Here is a 22,001-nt window from a genome sequence, read left to right on the forward strand (position 1 = left end):
CCAGCTGATGTGAGACAGGTGGGTCCGTTGGGACTGGCCTTCCCATACGTTCTATGTTTAGGAAGATTTAATGACAATATGGCAACAGCATGCTGTAGTATTCCCATTAACCCAACACACCAGAGTTCCAACAGTTGAACAGCAAGCATAACACATGCATATATAGAACAACAGTGGACATTCCAACAGCATACAGGATTAATTGGTGGCAACAGGCCACCAAGATTGTGGTAAATGAACAGGGCACATGCATCAAAGTAAATGCAGATATTTATAAACCAATAGGACATATGTCCCAACAAATGTTTTGAGATTACACATACCCATTGAGGTGTGGAATTGCATTGTTTATGTAGGGTGTAAAAAGATACCTCCATTAACAACTTATATATACTTATAGTTTACATTACATTCCTATTGACTGCAGGTATATATCCCCTGCATGTATTATTACACTAGGCAATGTCCGTTAAATTGTGAAATGGGTTTTGCTAGTTCTTTATATACCTGACCTGTAGCTGACATACAAACTGTCCAGGATGCAGATGTTACTGCTACGTATTTATATATTTATATTTATAGATCTACATATCTAGATGTGTTCAGATGACATTATCAGTTATATTTTAACAGCCCGCTACATTTCTAGCAGCAAACTGACATTTCTGGGGAACACAATAACAAGCTACTCATGTGCCAGATTAATCTGTACATGCCGGCCATGAGCTAACAGTTGAGGACTGTATATATGCTTAACAGCTACTGGCACACCCTTCAACTTTATATGGGCCTACCCAAGTATGGGTTGACAGCGCTTAATACAACAGTACTATTTCTATAATGCAAGAGTACAACAACATATCAAAGAAAGTGACACAGACACACTCCAGGAATTATACCTTTATTAATTACATAACACACTTTTCTAGAGGCTATTTCATTTATTTGATATAACAGTGCATGCAGAAGACTTATTCAAGATGTATTATACCTTTATTAATGGGTTAAACATTCTTTTTCAGGCTCTCTCACTTATTTTATATAACAGTACATGCAGTGAAATTATTCAAGACTTATACCTTTATTAATGGGTTACAACACTCTTTTTCAGACTCTCACTTATTTTATATAACAGTACATGCAGAGAAGTTATTCAAGACTTATTATACCTTTATTATTGGGCTACAACACTTTTTTTCAGGCTCTCTCACTTATTTTATATAACAATACATGCAGAATAATCACTAACCTGCCTGGTGGCGCAGCCTTAGCAGCCTATCTGCATAGGTTTGCTGATTCGCAGCATGGACACCTGCAGCTGTGAAGTAAATGAAGTGATATTGAGACATACCTATCCATAATATAGACTATAATAGCAATTCTTACATACTTCATTCTATGGCTACCTACTCAGTAGTGGGGCATTTTCCATCCCACAGGCCTCCTTTATCCACTGGTTCAGTCGGTCCTCCTTGCGTCTCTTCAGGTCTGAGTAGTGGTGTCTGACCTGCTCACTAATCCGAGGGACGCCTGTGGCACTGGTGAGATCATGAGCTAGACGGTTTCAGGCTTCCGCTTTGTATTGGATGCCTTGGAACTGGCCCTGCAGGAGTCCAAACCATTACTTTTGACTCCACAATGCCTCAACGTTGCACTCAAAATCGAGAGCCGTCTCCAACACCGACCATGCTGACTGCAGATGGGAGCTACAACCAGTTATGGCAAGTATTCCCACCTATGGAGCTTAAATATGCCTCATTTCCCACACTTATCTGTGATTGGCTGGTTTTGAAGAAACTCAGCTGAAAGCACACCTGCTTAGCAATGGGTAAACTTGTATTGATATGTATGTGTGTGTTGAAAGTGCATGCATATGAAAAGCTATCATGGCTTAGTGGTTCAGTACTGTGATTATGGTACACAGTATCCCGAGTTTGAGGCCTGTCATTGCCTTTTATTTTACTACTGGCCAGACCGGCTAGGAGGTGTGGCTGTGTTTAGCCGACTTTGCTCAACTTTTACCCAACGTTGCTCGAAGTTGCCCGGCGTTGCACTAGTTAGCACGGTGCGCAGCTACACACAAACATGTTCTGTTTGTGCTAGTTGGCGCATTGCGCAGCTCCGCACAAAGCTATTGCACTAGTTAAAGCAGTGCTAAGCTATGAGCAATTATACTGAAATGTGCTTAATACTGGTAAACTTTGCTTAGCAGTGCTTCACTTTGCTTAAGATACGTTACTTATGCATTCATCAGTATGCATAACCATTTCACTTTCTTATATATATATATATATATATATAAAACATTCGTTCACTACTACATAGGCCATTTCAGTGCTTTTTACTAAAATTTCAATGATAATAAATGTCAGGAATTCTTTTCATATACAGATTTCCAGCAGAAAACAAAAAGGGGAGTGGTGGGACTCAAACCGGGAATGCCTCCTCTTCGTGCGAATGCTCTACCACTACGCTGTTGCTGTTTTGCTTAATTTGCATATGTTTCTTATTATCCTCTTCGATGTCTTGACTGCTAACTGTAGCTAAGCAATGGGCAAACATGCGCAAACACGCGCAAATACGGGCAGCTATATTGGGAATAATAAAAAAATAAATAAAAGTTTTACATTTTATAATTGTACTGGGGTTTAGAATGTGGGGGAGTGTAGTGTTGGGTATGTACACATTTGAGCGGACTCGCTCATGTCAGTTGACATTTCCCAATAGAGAGACTTGCAGGGGCATGGATTTTTGGACTGCTCGTGCATGCTCCATGTTAGCCTTTGAGTTGAGGCAGCGCGCCCTCATTAATATGCATGGCGCGCTACCGTCTTACTCTTAGACTGGCGTTTCCGTGTAAGACTACTTTAGTCTTACATGGAGGATTCATGAATCCTGGGGTATATGTTGGCTATCACATGTGGCTTGCACATGAAAGTGAAACACTGTTTTGGTCTGGATGTTCAAAACTAGCTGTATTGTCAGTATATTTACAATAGTTGCATTTACCACATGGATATGTTCCAACTGCTCTATTGGACTGAAATTGGTCTAAAAACTTTGGAACCAAACCTTCTGTGGGTTTTATCTTTAAACAAAGTAATATCTAAAAAATCTATACTGTTTTCATATTCAGTTCTTGTAAAAAGGAAGGTGTTGCCAACACCATTCTGTCAAACAAAACCACTGCACTATTTTATGATGCAGTTAGAGAACTAACCTCCTTAATTGACACAATGCAGAATTTTTTGATGACCACTGTGGAATATATTTTGAATATTACTTATGTTTGAAGGAGAACTTTTCAAACAAGTTAAACGGGTAGCTATGGGTGCCAGCTGTGCACCCATATATGCCAATTTAGTCCTATATATGTGGGAGAAAAAAACCATGTTTTTGGCTCAAAATTCAAAGAGGACTGGCTAGCCTATTATAGATACCTTGACGTTGTCTTTATTTTATGGAAGTCTGCTAACAAGATAGATATATTTTTCAATTATCTAAATAGTGTTGGCGACACCTTCCTGAACTGAATCTGAAAACAGTATAGATTTTTTTAGCTATAACTTTGTTTAAAGATAAAACCCACAGAAGGTTTGGTTCCAAAATTTTTAGAAAGAAAACTTTCTCCAACAACTACCTGAATTACCAGAGTAACCACCCAGGACATATGAAGAGAAACATTTTTAAAGGACAGTTAATACGAGCAGCTAGGATGTGCTCGGATTTGGATAACTTTTTGATGGAAGTAAATGTTATCATAGACATTTTTAAAGAAAGAGGGTACCCCCAAGATTACCTAATGACAATAGTCCAGGAATTAAAATCAGGATGGGGTAATAAATATAAACCCCTCTTAATCAACAGTATGTCAGCTACACATGATAAAGCATCCAAAAGCAAATTAAACTTCCAAAGCAGTATGGGACTACCCTATGGCACGGGTAGTCAGGAGTGAAACAGATAATAACAAAACCTGGATAATCTTTAAAAGCAATGCTGATATTCTTGAACACATTGGACAAGTTCCCAGTTTTGTCTTTAAGACAGGTAAGCATAGAAAAGTACTAGGCTAACTGCCCTTGCAAGCCTAGCCAATTATCCCTTGTGAGACTCAAACCCTGTACCTTGTATTTGTAAAGCAAACAACTTAACCATTAGGCCACCCTCCCAAACTTAAAAGGGCTATTTGAACATTAGTTATTATACCACCAGGTACCAGAGAAAGGGACAAAATGTGGGGCATGTCCACAGTGCCCATTTATTATGGAGAACCAGACTGTTGCCCTGGAACATGTACCCTTTAAAATTATGTTGAAAAAGGGCAATTGTGGTACCCGGGGTATTGTTTATTTGGCCTTGTGTACCACATGTGGTTATTTCTATATAGGGAAAATAGAATGCAGCCTTAGGAAGCATATTTGTGAACACCTGTATCCTATTAATAAAGCCAATACACATAATGCCCTTTATAAGCATAGTCTAGATTGTAAAGGCACTAGTAGGTTCACATTTGGGATTTTGGACATTGTAGTTGACAATATAAGAGGAAGTTGGTGGGAACTAGACCTGGAGATCAGAGAAGTATATTGGCAGCTAAAATTAAATGCCATGGTACCTCCAGGTATGAACAACAACAGCACTATTGTCCCCCTTCTAAAAAAAAAACGTGCTCTTACTTTATAAATATTATCCGTAACAGAACATACACTTTCTTATATATGTTTTTTAAGTCAGAATTGATTTTATGTTTTATATTCATTCACAGGATGTACCATTTTCATGCTTGATTTACTTTACTTATAATTGTTACTTGTTTTTTATACTTTGTACCTTTAAGTGCCTCCATACTTAATTATTCTAATTAGTAACAGATTGTTATATAAAGGATTCAGTGACTAGTGGCATTTGTTCTGATGAAGTCTCTTATAGCTTGATATGAAAGCATTTAACCTGTCATATGTTTTATGTTAATAAATAGTGTTACTTGCCTTCGGATTTTGGATTTTTTGGATACTACTGGCATTTGTATTGGATGTAGCATAGTCGTGTGGGATCAGTTACTTGCTCAGGCTGGCTTTTTATGTTTTAGGTACAAAGAAAAGATAATCATCTTCAGTTGTTGTTGTGTCTTTTGGCTTTTCCCGGTTAGGGGTTGCCACAGCGGAACTCCGGTCCGCTAATGATTGGCAGTAGATTTTTACATGCCGATTTGCCAGCTCTGATGCACAACCTTCAATGAAGGTACGCCCATTCACGCATGTCTCCACACAGAAGACGCTCTAGCTGAGAATCGAACAGGACAACGTCTTACTGTGAGGCGACAATGCTACATCTTCAGTAATTGGCTTAATAGTTCATGTCATTCCAAAGGGAGCCAGTATGTGTCAGCATGGGATGAGATGCTTGAAAGTCCTACATGTTTGCAAATGATTGCCTGGAGCTTCTTTTCCAAGACTTTGGGATAAGTCTTTGCTGGCCCCCATAATTACTTTTTTGGTATACTTAAGCATATCAGATCCAAAACTGGGTCACATTAATGCCTCTTGTGACAAAAGGAGATACTGTCAGAACAGCTATGGAATTTTGAATAATAATTATATGTCATTGGTGAATATCGAAATGATTTATACAAGATGCTTGTCTTACAAATATATTAGAACAGTATGTCATATGTATATCAAACTGCTTGTACAGATGGGTGTTGAAAAGGTATTTCTAGAGTGCTTTGTTTGAAATATAGCCACAATGTGCCGTACTGGAGGAGAACAGAAATGTACCCGCACTATTGTAATTGTTTAAATTATACGCTTAACAGAGGAAACTGGAGGGTCAGTCCAGCAAACTGTAGAAAAATATCTGAAATTAAATTACTTGATAGGCTACACAAGAAAGAGACTGTCTCTCAGGTTTTCAATGCAGCTAGAGACACAAAGTCTGCACTAGGAAGCTTTCTGTATTGTCCTTGGAGTGAACTATTTGCTACTTTTGAAGCATGAAGGAATGCAATTATTTAATGACTTCCAGGATCTGCCAAAGATCTGAGCAAAAGCCCTTGTCTGTATATTTTTACAGGTAGATGCTAACTGTTGCCAATTTCTAGCAATGGGGGGTTTGGCCCTGGAACTAGAAGTGAGATTACCAGAAATTATGTCATTCTGCAAGCTATCCCAGCAGTAATATTTTAGATATTAATTTGAGAAGTCTGTTAGTGAGACAGAGCATTCTGTATTCTGTCTTGGACCTGGCAGCAAGAAGACCCATTCACCACACATCTACCTTGCTCTAATTAAGTAAGTTACTAGGGAATAGTATAATTCTCTTAGATTCAGTCAAGAATATAGTGAAGCTTATTTTAGATGTTTTTCTTTATTTGTGTGAGCCTGTACTGCAATGTTATAGGAATTATAGGAACATAGGAAGTTACTAGGCTATTGGCCCTGAGGCTCTTATAAGCCTAGCCAAGAGTTTAGCCCATGTTTAGACAAGTCAGCACCCAAAGCCCGGTCTGGCAGGGGCACAGGTGGAATCCCATGGGTGTATTTTCTGTTTCCCATCCAGTTATCCAGCTTGCGCTTAAAAAGGGATAATGAGGTACTCTGCTTGACGTGGAGAGGGAATCTGTTTCACAGATGGAGGAGTCTCTGGGACACAAATCTGTCCTGCCAACAAGTCCTACTGATGTCACAGACCAGGTTGAAGTCATGTGAGCAGGTTACTAGAGTGGAGCTTGACTTGCGGATATGCAGCAGTCCCATCAAGGCGGGGTCTGAGATTGCCTTGTATGCCAGACAGAGGTCACCTCTGAGGAGTCTGTATGAAACTGAGTAGAGGGACAGGGTTTTTAGCTGATCTGTGTAGGGTAGATGTTTGAGGCCCTGTATTCTCCTGGTGAGGAACCCCTCTGTGGTCTCTCCAGCTGCTGCATGTGCTTTGCGATGTACATGCCGAAGGAGGCACTGTACTCAATAATTGGCCTTATAAGGGAAGAATATAGGGGTGTTATCACCTCCTTGTCCTTGGATGAGATACCTTTACTTATGAGGTGGGCCATGTAGAAAGCTTTCCATACAACGGAAACAATATGGTGGTCAAAAGTCAGGTTGCTATCAACCTGGGTGCCCAAATCCCAAACAAGTGATTGCGTGCTTAGGACGTTGTTATTAATGTGATAATATGTGGGGACGTAACTCTCCCCAAAGGTGATGATGATGCATTTTTTGGCATTCAGCTTGCGGCCATGTTTCTGGCACCAGTCATTTGTTTGGGTGAGGCCCTGTTGGAGGATGTCCACATTACTTGGGGAATTAATGACCATGTCCAGCTTGCAGTCATCTACGACATCCACATTACTTGGGGAATTAATGACCATGTCCAGCTTGCAGTCATCTGCAAACTTGGTCAGCCATAGCCTACTGGTTTTGGCTTGTACCTCAGAGATGTATATCCTGAATAACAGAGGCCCCAAGACCAATCCCTGGGATGGGCCGCTTGTTACGGGTCTACTGTGAGGTGGCTTCCCTTATTTTGATTAAGTGGGTTCTATAAGTGAGCCAGTGTGCTACCCATCTTATTTTAAATATTTCCTGTGGTTTTGAACTCTGATGTCACTGTGAATATATACACACACACACACACACACACACACACATATATATATATATATATATATATATATATATATATATATATATATATATTTAGTATTGTGTTGTTCTTTTATTATTTATTATTAAATATATTTAAACCTTTCATTGTGGCTAGTCTGTGTAGAGATATTTAAATCTTGAGAATGCTTGCATATTTATTTGGTGGCACTGTGTGGGTCGCTCCTAATAGCCTTGCTGCTGGTCAGACTACCATATTAGTAGAAATATTACACAGTAAAATTGGTCACCGTTTGTTAAGGGCCTTAAAGTAGCTGTCAAGGAGAGACTGGTGGCAGTGGAAACTACCTTATAGTCTGGGTAGCAGGGGACATAGCTAGTAAACCTGTGCCAACCTTTCCCAGGTGTGTGTGTGTGTGTGTGTGTGTGTGTGTGTGTGTGTGTGTGTGTGTGTGTGTGTGTGTGTATGTGTGTGTGTGTTAAATCAAACCTCAAAGCATGTGTATGTCAGCTACTTGAGTAGGGATACAAAACACTGTTTGGACAGAGAAGGTGCTGGAGATCTTGGCTTGCTCACTCAGCTGAGATCTCAACTATGTAGCTGTGCCAGTGGGGGGGTCTTACTGGGGATCTGTAGGAAGAAGTGGTCTCTGAGTGCTCTTAAGGGAAATTGTACTTGATGCAGAGAGCTGCATCTGGAAATACTGTGTGTGTACTTGTCATCCTGTCAGTGAATGTCCCCCACTGTTGCCAGTGGTGAGGATTGAGGCTCCTTGATTACTGGTCCAGTGGAGGGTCGCCACACCTGTCCTTGAGGTTCTCATGCATTCAGAACAAGGCCACATTTGTGTAATTACTGCAGTTTGCTTAAAATGTATAGAAAGCACCCCCTGCATGCATGGGCTTTCACCTACCATGCCTTCAGACCCGATGGAAACTGTAGTGGCATCTCTATGTTTCTTAGGGGCCATATTACCTCCAGATTCCCAGAGATCCACAAATGAAACTTACTTACCCCGAAGCACATGAAAAAGGACCAACTATCAACTTATAGCATGTTACAGGATACTCGGCTGGTGCAGTGGTGCAGCAGTTAGCATTGTTGCCTCACAGCAAGAGGTTCTGTGGTTTGATTCTTGGCTGGCATGCCTTCTGTGTGGAGTCTACATGCCTTCTCTGTGGTCACGTGAGTTAAAGACATGCATCTGGAAATTTTCTCTCCGGACCTGTACTGAAAATGGGCTCTGTCTCAGTCAGACTTTCCCAGTAGACAAATGATGAATAAATAAATAAATACTTTGTGTGTCTCCTGATAATCTTGTAAAGTTCCTTAATGTGCTTTATGAACTCCATCAAAACAACAACTTCATTAATTTTTGAGGCTGTAACTACCCTCAATAAACTGGAGTACCTATACCTCCAATGTGGGATATGCCCAGAAATTTCTAGATTTAGTAGACAAAAACTCCATGGACCAGACTAGTAACAAACCCAAATCTGACCCTTACAAATACAGCATCTTCTTGAACTATTCCCCTGGTGTGTCCTTACCCATTTAATTCAGACAACAAACTTGTGATATTCGCCTTCAAAATCTGTAAATGATCTAAAACCAGTAAACCAGTATCTCGGAATTCAAGGATTTCACTTGTATTAATTTCATTAAATTCTATGACGAAGTTTCAAAATTCAGTTATATTAGCATCAGACCAAGTGCTGAAATAGCAGGTAGCTACACAGAGTAGTTCTACACCCATTTAGGTAAATGTGTAGAAATGGCAGGGCCAACCAGGTCTAAATATAATGAGAAATTCAAAAACAAACCTCCCTGGTGGTCCCCCAGTATAAGTAAACTTTACAATAAAAGAAAAACAATCCTTAAAGCCTTTGTCTCAGAGGGTTACAACTGTGAGTTATGTTTATGGGTTACAGAGTTTGATTCCCTCAGCCCTTATTTGTTGCTGTGTGACCATGAGCAAGTCACTTAACCAGACATTTCTCCTAGGTCGCCCTGATAAGAGGTTGTGTCCATTAGGCCTATCTAGTTAACAAATGGGTACTACTATTGTTTTTATATAGAAAACCAAAAATCCTCATATCAAAGACAGTATCAGAAATATTACTGAAATAATTAAAAATTACTATTAGGTCCACTAAAGCAGCCCATGAACTTAGGATACATCTGAAACAAATGATAATTGCAAATCTTTTTTAGCCATGTTAGGAAACTAAGAAATAACACCCAACATTGCTCTGAACTTATTCAAAATGGTACCAACTATTCTGATTCAGTATACACTGTTAAGATATTGGCAAATTTAGTGCATATTTTACTCCAGAGACTGCCATTCAATGTCCACATAACCTTGAATCACTGAACCCCCACATCATCACTAAAGAACTGACGGTGCTTTCCGAGACCTAAAATATGTCTTCCATGGGACCTGATAACGTAACCATCTGTTTAATAAACAGTTCCAAACATGTTATGGCAAAGATGCTCCTCAAACAGTTTGGCCATAGCCTTGTCCCCGAGGTTTGATGTACAGCAGTGGTGATATCACTCCATAGGGGTGGCCTTATCACCAACCCCTAGAAGTTATAGGCCATCAGCCTGATGAGTCCTATCTGTAAAGCCACAGAACATATTATAACTGGCCTGATAAACTATTACATGAAAAATCTCATTAAACTGGACCTCACCAGTTTGGCTGTAACAAGGGTAGATCCTGTCTAATGAATTTGTTTAACTTCTATGAGATAGTGACACAGACAGTCATGCTGTCCACACAGCATACTTTGACCTGACCAAGCTTTTGACAACGTCCCCAATGCTAGCATAGTTAGCAAGCTTAACACATTAAAAATAGATCCCTACTTACTAAGAGGGGTGGCTATATGACAGCATCCACACAGTGTGGACGGCAGATGCAACATCAAGAGACTATGAAGGTGACCAGTGGTGCCCCACATGGATCATTAGTGGATTCTCTTTTGGTTGACATCTACTAGATCTCCAAGCTATGAACCATGACCACTTGCTTACTAAATCTGCAGAGGACTGCAAAATCAAGGTCATTGTAAAGGTCGCCTCTGACATCCAAACCCTGCAGGAATAACTTGCACTTCTAAATATATGGTGTACTGACAAGAAGCTAAAATTAAGTGCAAGACTGCAATAATGTCACATTTTTTAAACAATCCTTCACCCTGGTATAGTATAGACAGTACCCCACTGGAAGATGAGAATATTGTTAGGGACCTTGAAACATGGGTTGATAGTGCCTTGTCTTGCAATCTTCATGTGATGGACAGTAATCAGTCAGTCCTACTTGGCTCAGCTAATTGCCAAGGAAATATCATCCAAGTTTAAGGAGGTCTTGTTCCCTAACATTCAGCACTGATTAGGCCAGTTCTTAAATAAAACATAGCCTTCAGGATGTACCTCAACAGACATATCAAACAACTAGAAAGATCCCAGAGGTTCTAAGATGATCAACGTTCTAATAACCCTAAGCTACCAAGAAGGTCTGGAAATATTATCCCTTTATTCAGTATCTTGTAGACTCCTGAGGGGAGATGTAGGCCTTGTCTTCCATTTCATTAAAGACCCAATGATCCTGGATCTCTTGTATCACAACAGATCAGATAGTTCCACTAATAACAGAACACGGGATTTAAATATTCACTAGCAGATACATCTCAATGGAGAGATAGGTTCATCAGGCAGTGCCTTCTCTACCAACAAACTCCCCCTTCACATAGGACCTTGGTTGCTCACAAATTTACCTCTGCATTGACTGGCCTAGCCCTCCTCAAGAATGGGGGTACAGTCTAATGGCAAGCACTGTTAAGGTTTAAATGGTTGCAAAACTCAAATTGCCTTGAATTTTCTGATTGATTCTATGAAAGCAAAAAATCTTAATAGGAAGATACTGGGCTTCTAGGTTCTAGTAAAGGATACATGTTTCTTTCAAATTGCATCAGAATTTTCAGTAGAATTTTAGGTTCTAGTAAAGGATACATGTTTCTTTCACACTGCATCACAATTTACAGTAGAATTCTGCAACAAAAAGACAGTGTTCTAAAGTATTAATTATTTACATTTAATTCCTTGTCATGTTGAGTAAAGTTTATACAGTTATGTCGGGTCAATATTATATTTGCGAACACTTAGGTTGTTGAATACAACATGATCGACACCTATTCAGCAAACGCACAAGTCAGTGAAAGCTCACAACGCAGAAGAACACATCACTGAATACTTTTACTTGGCCCACACCGTTCCACCCACTAACAAAAACAAAACACACTTCCCACTACACCGCTCGCTACATACTACTCACCCAAACAAAATAAATAAACCACATACATACACTAACCTAAACCCTACTTCTAAACCTAAACTAACCCTTACATACATTACTTTCTATGCACTTACCTTAACCCGCACCCTAACCCTAAGGTCCGTAACTATCGCACACTTACCTTAATAAGCTATACCCAAACAAAACAAATAATCCACACACATACACTTAACCAAACCCTACTTCTAACCCTTACATACATTACTTTCTATGCACTTACCTTAACCCGCACCCTAACCCTAAGGTCCGTCGCTATCGCACACTTACCTTACGGAGCTACACCGCAGAAGGGCTGACTATGCCGAATCGGGATTTCAAATTTCAAGGTTTCCAGCGTTCAATGTACTCGCGATTCGCTCATTAGGTGTCGATCATGCCGTATTCGACAACCTAAGCGTTTGTGAGTATAATATAGACCTGTTATGTCAGCTAGGACATTATTCAGCATATTGCAGTATACTGAAGTATAGATCCTAAATGAGTCATAGTAAATAAAATTGTTATGCACTGTGTTTGACAATCTCATTTACTGCACAAAGGCAGTAGGAAATGCTGCACTCTCCTTTCTTTTTGAAAGTACAGATAAATCAATTCCAGTAGTCCCTCAGCTTTAGTCAGCAGTCTTAATTGCCTGCTTACTTATTGGAGTAAAAATGGTGAAATCTATTTCAATAGAGATTGGTGTCAAAATGTGATCCTCATGAATGTATGACTAAAAGTTGTGTTTGGAGGTTGGCATAATGGTTAAGGTGTTTGACTCATAAACATAAAGTACAGGGTTTGATTTATACCTTTGAGTTTTGACATTTGGCTATGCTTAAAATGGCCTACAAAGGCAGATAGCTTAGCACTGTCCTATGAAACATTTGTTCTTATTATTTTCCTTTTTTGGGCCTTTATTCCTTCCACTTACTTCAGACTGGATTGTTTCTGTTCAGTATTTGCTTCTTTAGTATGGCTTCTTAATGGGTGGTTGCTTTTTTAGTCTGGCTTCTTAATGGGGGGGGGGGGGGGGGGGTAAGTGCATGACAGCAAAGTCCAGTACCAGTTATGTTGAATCTAGAAGAGTTTTTTCCATTTCCTTAATGTTTCTCCTCCTTGATCTGCATACATTTGATGATGTCATTCTCCATTTGTGTGTTCCCACAAGTAGCATCATTTGTCTTGTGTGCATGACACCTGCTCCTATTCTTTGACAATTGGGTTAGATCCCAGTTTCTACTGGGGTATGCTGTTGAAATGGTATACCAGGCTTTTCCTTGACTGGGGAGAAACTGTCATTGTTTGCTAAATTCTTCTGCTCCTTAACTAACCCTTTAACATGTGTCACTACCTGAATCCAGGCCACTGGTAACACTAGCAGATATATCACAATGCAACTGTGCTGCTTCAGGCAGACATTCTTAGCCTAATTCATTACTAATCTTGTAATTTAAATCTACAAGCTGAAAACAGCCTACAGTTATGCAGGCATCATATTACAAAGGGCAGCTTTCTTCAGTCTGATGTAATGTACAGTATATATTATTTCACAACAAATGCTTCATATTAAAATTATTTGCTAAAATATTTATTGTATTGTATTAATTTTATCCAGGCAAATCAACAAGGTACATATTGCCTTCTTTTCAGAGGCAATCCTGGCACACCCTCTGATTAACTGACTTGCTCAGAATTACAGAGTATGTAAATGGACAATGGCAGAATCAAACCACATTTCACACTACACAATGAAGCATGTTAGCAGCTGTTAGCATTAACTATTTATTTTGTACTGTCTCTCCACACCACACAGCCTTACAGTTTTACTAAAAACAATGTACAGTACTTTATTTCACTTTTTCAACTGAGACAAGTTATGTTATCTGGTACACTGCAGTGTCCCTTACATTCTCGTTTGTTGTAGTCAATGAACAAATATGGTAGTCCAGTGATTGGTGAGCATTATATGTTTTAATGTGAGAGCCCTACACGCCCAATGATGCACATCTCAGTGTGCCATGATCTGATTTTCAGATTCAGAATTACATGTAATGGGCCTGTTGATTCCAAAAAAAAGAATAAAATCAACACTATTAGTCCAGGATGCATTACCTGAGGCAGTGTTTTAGTATTGGAGTCCTTGCCACCCATGGATTCAGCATCACTCTGGGTAAGGAAACCACCTTAGCATTACAGCATCACAGACAGAATTTAGTCACTGAGGTTACAAATGCAGTTCATAAAAGTGTGTAATGTTCATCTATCCTGTGCATGTATGTGTACCACAGGGGCATTTAAGAGTCTGCAGGAAATGCTGGCAGTCTTATACGAACAGAATAAACCATCCATGTGTTTGTACTTATGATTTAAAATTATTGTTAATAACCATAAAAAGAATAAAAGTGGTTGCCAGATAGGTCATATCACGTAAATAATTTTAGCAGACTAGACTATGAGATACTTTGCAGCTGTATTTCTTTAAACAGTTAATAAAATCTTGAGTATTTTTTCACAGTGAAGAATCAGAACCATTTGTGCAGCAATCTGATGTTCTTCGAGCACTTCAGGATAACACAGACCAACCCAGTGGGCCTCGTCAGTCATCATCATTCAGAGTCCTTCAGGATATAGTGCAGGAAGATGATGGTGAGTATATCTGCCTTTCCCAAAAGTCCCATAGAAGCATATGGCACATGCCTAGTAATGAAAATGTCTGTTTGCAGTGGTAGTACATTTACTACTACAGAGCTAAATGTGCAAAATGTATAAATAAGATACACATTATGTAAGAAATTTGTAATTCTGCCCAATGATTATCTTCTATGTTAATGCTTATGAGCTGTGATCATAAATAACTGTCACTCAACACAAGTAACATTACAGCTACTAAAAGACCCACTCTATACCTTAAGAACAGAAGCCTTACCTTTAGGCACTGTTTCATATGCTGCCAGATTCTTCTCATATTAAAAAACAATCTAGCTGAATAATATAGTGGGTCCATAAAATAAAGTATTTCCTTAAATGCAGAGCTATAGTCAGGGCTAGATAATGTTAGTTCATTTAAATCATTTTGGACATCCAGAATGACACACTATAGGCTTTATGTGACCTAAATCTATCTGACTTGTTTTCTGTAAGTCTTTGAGAAGGGCAGTCACTATTTGCCTTCAAGTAGTGTGCTGCTATCATCAGAACTGATATTTCTTGTTTGTTTACTCATGTAAGGAAGCCAGTACAGCATATCCATTTCCCACCTAAGGTGTAATGCTGTTTTTTTTTGTCATCCATAGTAGCTATATTTTCCTTTGGAGCAGCCACAGTGGTGCAGCGGTTAGCGTTGTCATCTCACAGCAAGAGGTTCTCCAGTTTGATTCTCAGCTGGGTTGCCTTCTGTGTGGAGTCTGCATGTCCTCCCTGTGGTCGTGTGGGTTTGCTCTGGTTTCCTCCTAAAGACATGCTGTAGGTGGATTGGACACTCTAAATTTGCCCTAGGTATGAGTGTGTGCCTTCTGTGGAAGGTTGGTGCCAGGCTGGCAACTCGACACCATAAAAACTCCACTACCAGTCATGAGCAGACAGGTGATCCACTGTGGTGACCCCTAGCCAGAAAAAGCCAAAAGAAGAAGTAGCTATATTTTCCTTTAATGTCAGCCTAGCAGTCTTCAGTCTGCTGAACACCTCCATCACTTGCTATCATGTTCTGTAGTATTGCGGTTATTAACTAAGTTGTCCATGCAGGACTGTGTAAAGCTTGATATCAGGATGCAATCTAACATGTTGTGAATGGAAGTAGATTACTGGCCAAACAGAATATGTACTAATGTATTTGTTAGCTGAAAGTCATGGCTGACAGATAAATCCTTTGGGGGGGGGGGTCTCCTTCCCCTTTAGTGAAGTAGTTCTGGATTTAATTACATTAAGAAAGAGATTACACTTGCCATAGCTTGTTGCATGGGATCTTTTCACCCCCATGGAAAAATAGCTTTTGCCATTTGGCCATTGGCTGTGTTTTTCATATGATTTGTTACTTGACTAGTTTGAGCTTGGATGATCAACTTAGATACATTCTAAATCATTGCAGGGAGAATTCTTATTCCCAACAGCAGAGTTGTGATAGTGAGGAAAATATTGCATTCAGACAGTAGTTGCAGGACTTACTAAATAAAGCAGGACAACTTGTATTAGTGTTAATAATGGTGGACCTAAATGCACATTTTGGATCAGACAGAACAGGATATGAGGACTGCCTAGGTCCACATGTGTGGGGCAACAGGAATACAGAAGGAGAAGCTGCTCTAGATTTCTGTCTGGCAAATGGCTTGAAGGTGGCCAACACATGGTTCAGCAAAAAAGACAGTCACAAGATCACATGCAAGAGTGGCCAACATGCAACTCAAGATAGTCTTCCTCCTAGTAATGAAAGGGCATTGAAGTAGAAACAGGAATTGCAAAGTTATCCCCAGTGAAGCAGTCGGCCCACAGCATAAACCACTGGTTGCCACAATCAGCTGCGAGTAGTGGTCAAAGGAGGCACTAAGGTTAACAGGACTAGGCTGTAGACCTGGAAGTTGACTGGAGAGAAAGCACAGGAGTTTAAGAAAATACTCAGGGCTCTAACAACCCAGGAAGAAGATGAAATAAGTAGAGTTGAAGAAGAATGGAAGTGCCTCAAAACAGCATATGTGAGGACTATGGAACAGGTATGTGGCCAAGCCAGGTATGGAAATAAGGTAGGGAAGGAATGCTTGTGGTGGAATGCATAAATCCAGGAAGTCTTCAAAAGAAAGAAGGAGTGCAGGAAAAAATGAGAGATAGAAAAGACAAACCAGGCTAAGAAGGATACTGGTTGTCTAACAAAGAGGCTAAGAGAAGAGTTGCAGCAGCAAAAAACAAGGCATCAGGGGAACTCTACCAGCTTCTGGAAAGTGACTCTGTAGATGCAAACATGAACTCTATATTGGATTGCAAGGCAAAAGCAGAAAGATGGTCAGACACTCTTCATAATGGATGCCAGCAGCAACCTTTTCACTAGTCTACAGGAAATCAAAGCATATGGAGTGAGTACTTCCATCAGCTTCTAAACGAAGAAAACCACAGAGAAGATGTACTGCCACAAATAAAGCCTACAATGAAAGAAGAAGAGGAGCCCACTCTAGAAGAAGAACAGCATTAAGAAATATTAAGTCAGGAAAAGCAGCACGCTCAGATGAGGTCAAGATTTGCGTGAGATGGGGTGAAATGGCTCCTGAGGGTAGTCCTAGCAGTATGGAGAGAAAGATGCATTCCAGATGACTGGAGAATAAGTATACTAGTGTCAGTCTGGAAGTAAAAAAGGGACATTCACAACTGTGGGCAGTACAGAGGTGTCAAACTACTGTCACATTGCATGAACGTTCTGGAGATGTTCATCATAGCTGTTTTCCCTACTCCATTTTGTATTAAGTTTTATTTTCCTTATACTTGCTATGTGTGGTTCTGAAAAATATATTATACATGAATAGCTAATTGCTCCAGCTCAAATGTTCAGCTATAATTGCTTTGCATTATCACAAGATCCTTCAAATGTAAGAGTTTAGACTCTGTATAATCAGATGTATTGGGTTTAGATAACATGGCAATGTGGGAGTTTAGCATAAGTCACATTAGTTCCTAGCTCCACCCCCTCAGTTCACAGATGATTAACCTTAACTGACCTGTTCTATTGACCTGTACTAATTTCTGCCTGACTCACAAGAGACAGAGCTGTGGTCTCTTTTCAAATTTTAATAAGCAGTTAAAAGCAGAATACAAGTAAAACACAAGGTAAATAAAACAAATCACAGTATTCAAAATAGACAAAGGCAATAAAGTAATACAACAAATAAAAAAAAAGCTAACCGTTCCCTCACAGCAAAGTGTAGTAGTGTCTGGGTGAACCTTTCTAGTAAAGCTCTGAAATGTTTCATTTTACCCCTTAAATAGAAGGTTTAGTTCCTAGCTCCACCCTCTCAGTTCACAGATGATTAACCTTAACTGACCTGTACTATTGACTTGTACTAATTTCTGCCTGACTCACAAGAGACAGAGCTGTGGTCTCTTTATAAGTTTTAATAAGCAGTTAAAGCAGAATACAAGTAAAACACAAGGTAAATAAAACAAATCAGGTATTCAAAATAGAAAAAGGCAATAAAGTAATACAACAAATAAAAAGCAAACTAACCTTTCCCTCACAGCATAGTGTAGCAGAGTCTGGGTGAGCCTTTCTAGTAAAGCTATGAAATGTTTTATTTTACCCCTTAAATAGAAGGTTTAGTTCCTAGCTCCACCCCCTCAGTTCACAGATGATTAACCTTAACTGACCTGTTCTATTGACCTGTACTAATTTCTGCCTGACTCACAAGAGACAGAGCTGTGGTCTCTTTTCAAGTTTTAATATGCAGTTAAAAGCAGAATACAAGTAAAACACAAGGTAAATAAAACAAATCACAGTATTCAAAATAGAAAAAGGAAATAAAGTAATATAACAAATAAAAAGCAAACAAACCTTTCCCTCACAGCAAAGTTTAGCAGAGTCTGTGTGAGCCTTTCTAGTAAACTTTCATTATCAGCCTAGAGTTAACAAGGGATCTGATGTCAATTTTCATTCAATCCACAACTAATGGGTTTGGATCCACTCCCTCAGATCCAACTCAGCTGTTGCAAAAACTCGTGGCAACTTCAAACTCTCGAGCTTCACTCTTACCAACAATCCACCAACCCCATTTACCTCAGATCTCGTTTGCCACTTGACAGCGAAAGACATGGTGACAGAATCATCTCGAGCTAAGCATAATTGTTTTTTTCAAAAAGCTTCGTTTTTCCTTTCTTCTAAACTTTTAACAGTTAAATCTTATCTCCCTTATCTGTCACATCTTACTTAGATAATTTTATCCCACTTTTTGTACGTCTTCATACTCTAAATACTATTGTTAGTATTCCTCTTTGCCATTTCTACACTGCCTGTAGTATATAATTATCATCGTTGGTATTTTCTTTTTTCTGCCCTTTTCCTGTCTTTTCTTGTGGTTGTTACATAATTGTCTGTTTAACCTCAACCTTTATAGTGGTTTATTGCCTACCTGTACATTGGTGTTCTGTGTATGGCTGAAAAAGAGAAAGGCCCTGGAGGATTAAGAAATGCCGTAAATGTAGCCATAAAATTCTGTTCTTGGACTCTCTCACACTTTGTGTGTACTGCCTAGGACCCCTCCATTTACAGGAGGACTGTGCCAATTGTCACAGATTTAACCTGAGAGCTCTTACACAGCGAAAGGACAAATTGATTCTGAAAGGCATGCTGCCTACCTCATTTGAAGAGTCCTTATCTGGGGTTTCTCCTACAAAATCAAAAATGTCATAGTCTCCCCTCCAAGTCCTACCTCTTTTTTGAAGGCTTAGGAGCAGGATGAGGCTAGGAAGAGGCCAATATCTGAACAATCTGAACATAAGCAAATGAAGGAAAATGTTTTGGATCAGACTTCTGCACTGGATCCGAAGCATAAAGAAAAATCTTCCTCAAATCCGACCTCAACATTGGATCCTAAACATAAGAAAATTGAATTATTGGATCCAACAGAAAGCTCCACTTTGATGCATCTACTGGAATCCATCCCTTTGAGGGCTCCATTACCATTCCTGGAAAGACCAAAGTCTCCATCTGTCCTATCCACTTGCTTTTCCAGAAGCCTCACAAAAGAAGATGTGGACAGACTGGTGAGAAAGATTCTCTTGGCGCAGAGCCAGTCAGGTGTCCTGTTGGTTCCTACCCCTTCAGGTCAGGAGATCCATTATATAACTACACCACCTTTACCAGTTCCCCTTTGACTCCATACAAGACCTCAGAGCCCATGGATCCGAGTTGCCCGGCACTGTCTTGCTTGGATCCAAGGATTACCTTATCCTTGGATCTGAAGCTGGATTTGAGAACTTCGATCCAGTCAGAATCAGAGAGCTCTCGGAGCTGGGGCTACCCTGTCAGATCCAAGGTGTTAAAGTGGACTCTAAAGCTTTCAAAGTCATCTGTGCACCTTTGGGCCTTGGTAAGGGTTAGTATAGGTCTGGCTTCTGCCGCAGGAGGACTGTCTTCGAAACTGGGTGGGACCAGGATCCAGAAGCTTGCCTTCTCAGATCCAGGGTCCTATCATTCTGTGGGACAGTCTGCTTTTGAGATTATGGAGAGGGTCTTGTCTGCATCATTGACATAGATGGTTCCTCCTCCCTCGGATCCTCAATCTGTTACCTTTCCATCTCTGTGCTTAGAGTCTCACCTTTCTTCTCCACAGGGACAGCTGGTATGGAAACCCAAGGGTTCTTTGCAGGGTATCCCCATTTCTTCTTATACCTCCTTAGAGCATCCCACTGAGCAGGTCCCTAAGAAGAAAATGTGGAAGAGGAAGCACTTATATTCCCCAGAATCTGTCACAGAAGATACAGATTTTGATGAGGGTGAAGGGTCCTCACGATCACCTTCTGAGGATGTATCATTTGGAGACATCCTAGAAATCCTAAAAACAGAGAGGTGGCTGGAAGTCCAACAATCCTTCATCTGAAGAATCTGTACTCCTGGAGATATTCGGTACTAGGCCGTCAACCACCTGGGTGACTCCACCCACCAACGAGCTCAGTGACTTAATCTCCCAGCAGGCATGGAAGGACCCGGACACTATTGAGCCAATTCCTCGGAGACATGACAAACATGACAGCACCGAAGGACAAGCAGTTTTGGGCCAAATGGGGTGTCTATTGATGCCATGGTCATGGCAGCGGCCATTAAGAAGGAACTATCTGAAGAGAGTTCCACTGTCCATCCCCCATCAAGGAGTATTGCATGATAGATAGGTTTAGGAAGTGTGTCTATGCTTCAAGACATTTGCCTAAAGGTCATTGAACTATTTGGCACATTTCACCAGGTTACAGAGGGACCTGATTAAGGAACTTTCAGACACCTTCTCAGTATCCTTTTCTGAAGAAGTACAAGCATCTGTCACTTCTCAGTGGGCTACCCTACAACTGATATCCACTTCCTGCATGAGGCTCATTTCTCATGTAACAGAAAGAACTTCAAGGGCAGCGGCTTTAGGCATTTCCATAAGGAGACACACCTGGATGCGCTTATGTGATTTTGCGGAGCCCTTCAAATCTTCATTTGTCAATACTCCTTTTTGATGGCACTTCTTTGTTTGACCCCAAAGTAAAAGAAACTTTATCCAGGTGTGAGAAGGATGTACAGACCCTGTCTGCTGCAGGGATACATTTTTCCAACCCTCAAAGATCGTTTTTCAAGGAATTGCTGAGGTGGAGGAAAGGTGTGGTTCAAAAAGTCCCAAGGGCCTTTCCAGGGCACACATGGAGGAAGTTCCCTCACGGGTAGAGGGGGGAATTCCAATGGTAGACACTGCCCACGCAGCAGAGGTGGTCTGCAAAACTAAGGTCCCAGAGATTCATTCTTTGACAGACCTATCCAGCACTCTTGAAAGGAGGCCCAATTGTATCCTTCTGGAAGCAATCAGGGGTCATTTTCCCTGCACCAGAGAGCCTGGCCAGAAATAACAGATTCTTGGGTGCAGAGGATCATTTCCAGAGGTTATATTATACCCATTTCCCTTCCTCTTCCCCATTCAAGGAAAATCCTCAATGTTCCTCCCAATCAGAGGGAGCAGATGGCAATTCAAGCACAAAGCTGATAGAAAAAAAGAGTCATCCAAGAGGTCCCTCCAAACCAAATAGAGTCCAGAATTTACTCAAGATTCTTTTTGGTGCCAAAGAAAATGGGAATGGAAGCCAATTTTGGATCTCAGCAACTTAAACAAGTCAGTTCGAAAAGCCAAATCCAGATGGTCATGGTTCAGTCCATTCTTCCATTTTTGGAAAAGGACAACTGAATGTGCTAAGTAGACCTTCAGGATGTGTACTATCACATAAAAATGAACAGGAGTTCCAAAAGGTTCTTACGCTTCCAGCTGGGAGCTAGTCATTACCAGTTCAGAGTTCTGCCCTTTGGTCTTACCACAGCCCCCAGGGTGTT

At 40.2% G+C, this 22,001-nt stretch overlaps 1 protein-coding gene across 3 annotated transcripts in view; it reads left to right on the top strand.

The window, feature by feature from the left end:
* Window positions 1-22,001, top strand: part of PDLIM3 (PDZ and LIM domain 3) — a 716,648-nt gene that overhangs the window by 651,087 nt on the left and 43,560 nt on the right. For all 3 annotated transcript variants that reach the window (XM_044069031.1, XM_044069033.1, XM_044069032.1), the window contains one exon: window positions 14,472-14,602. In XM_044069031.1, the coding sequence (XP_043924966.1) occupies window positions 14,472-14,602 (131 nt within the window). The remainder of the gene's footprint in view (window positions 1-14,471; window positions 14,603-22,001) is intronic.

The sequence above is a fragment of the Protopterus annectens genome, chromosome 4.part0, assembly GCF_019279795.1.
Source record: "Protopterus annectens isolate FY-2018-M chromosome 4.part0, PAN1.0, whole genome shotgun sequence".
In the NCBI taxonomy this organism is placed as follows: Eukaryota; Metazoa; Chordata; order Ceratodontiformes; family Protopteridae; genus Protopterus; species Protopterus annectens.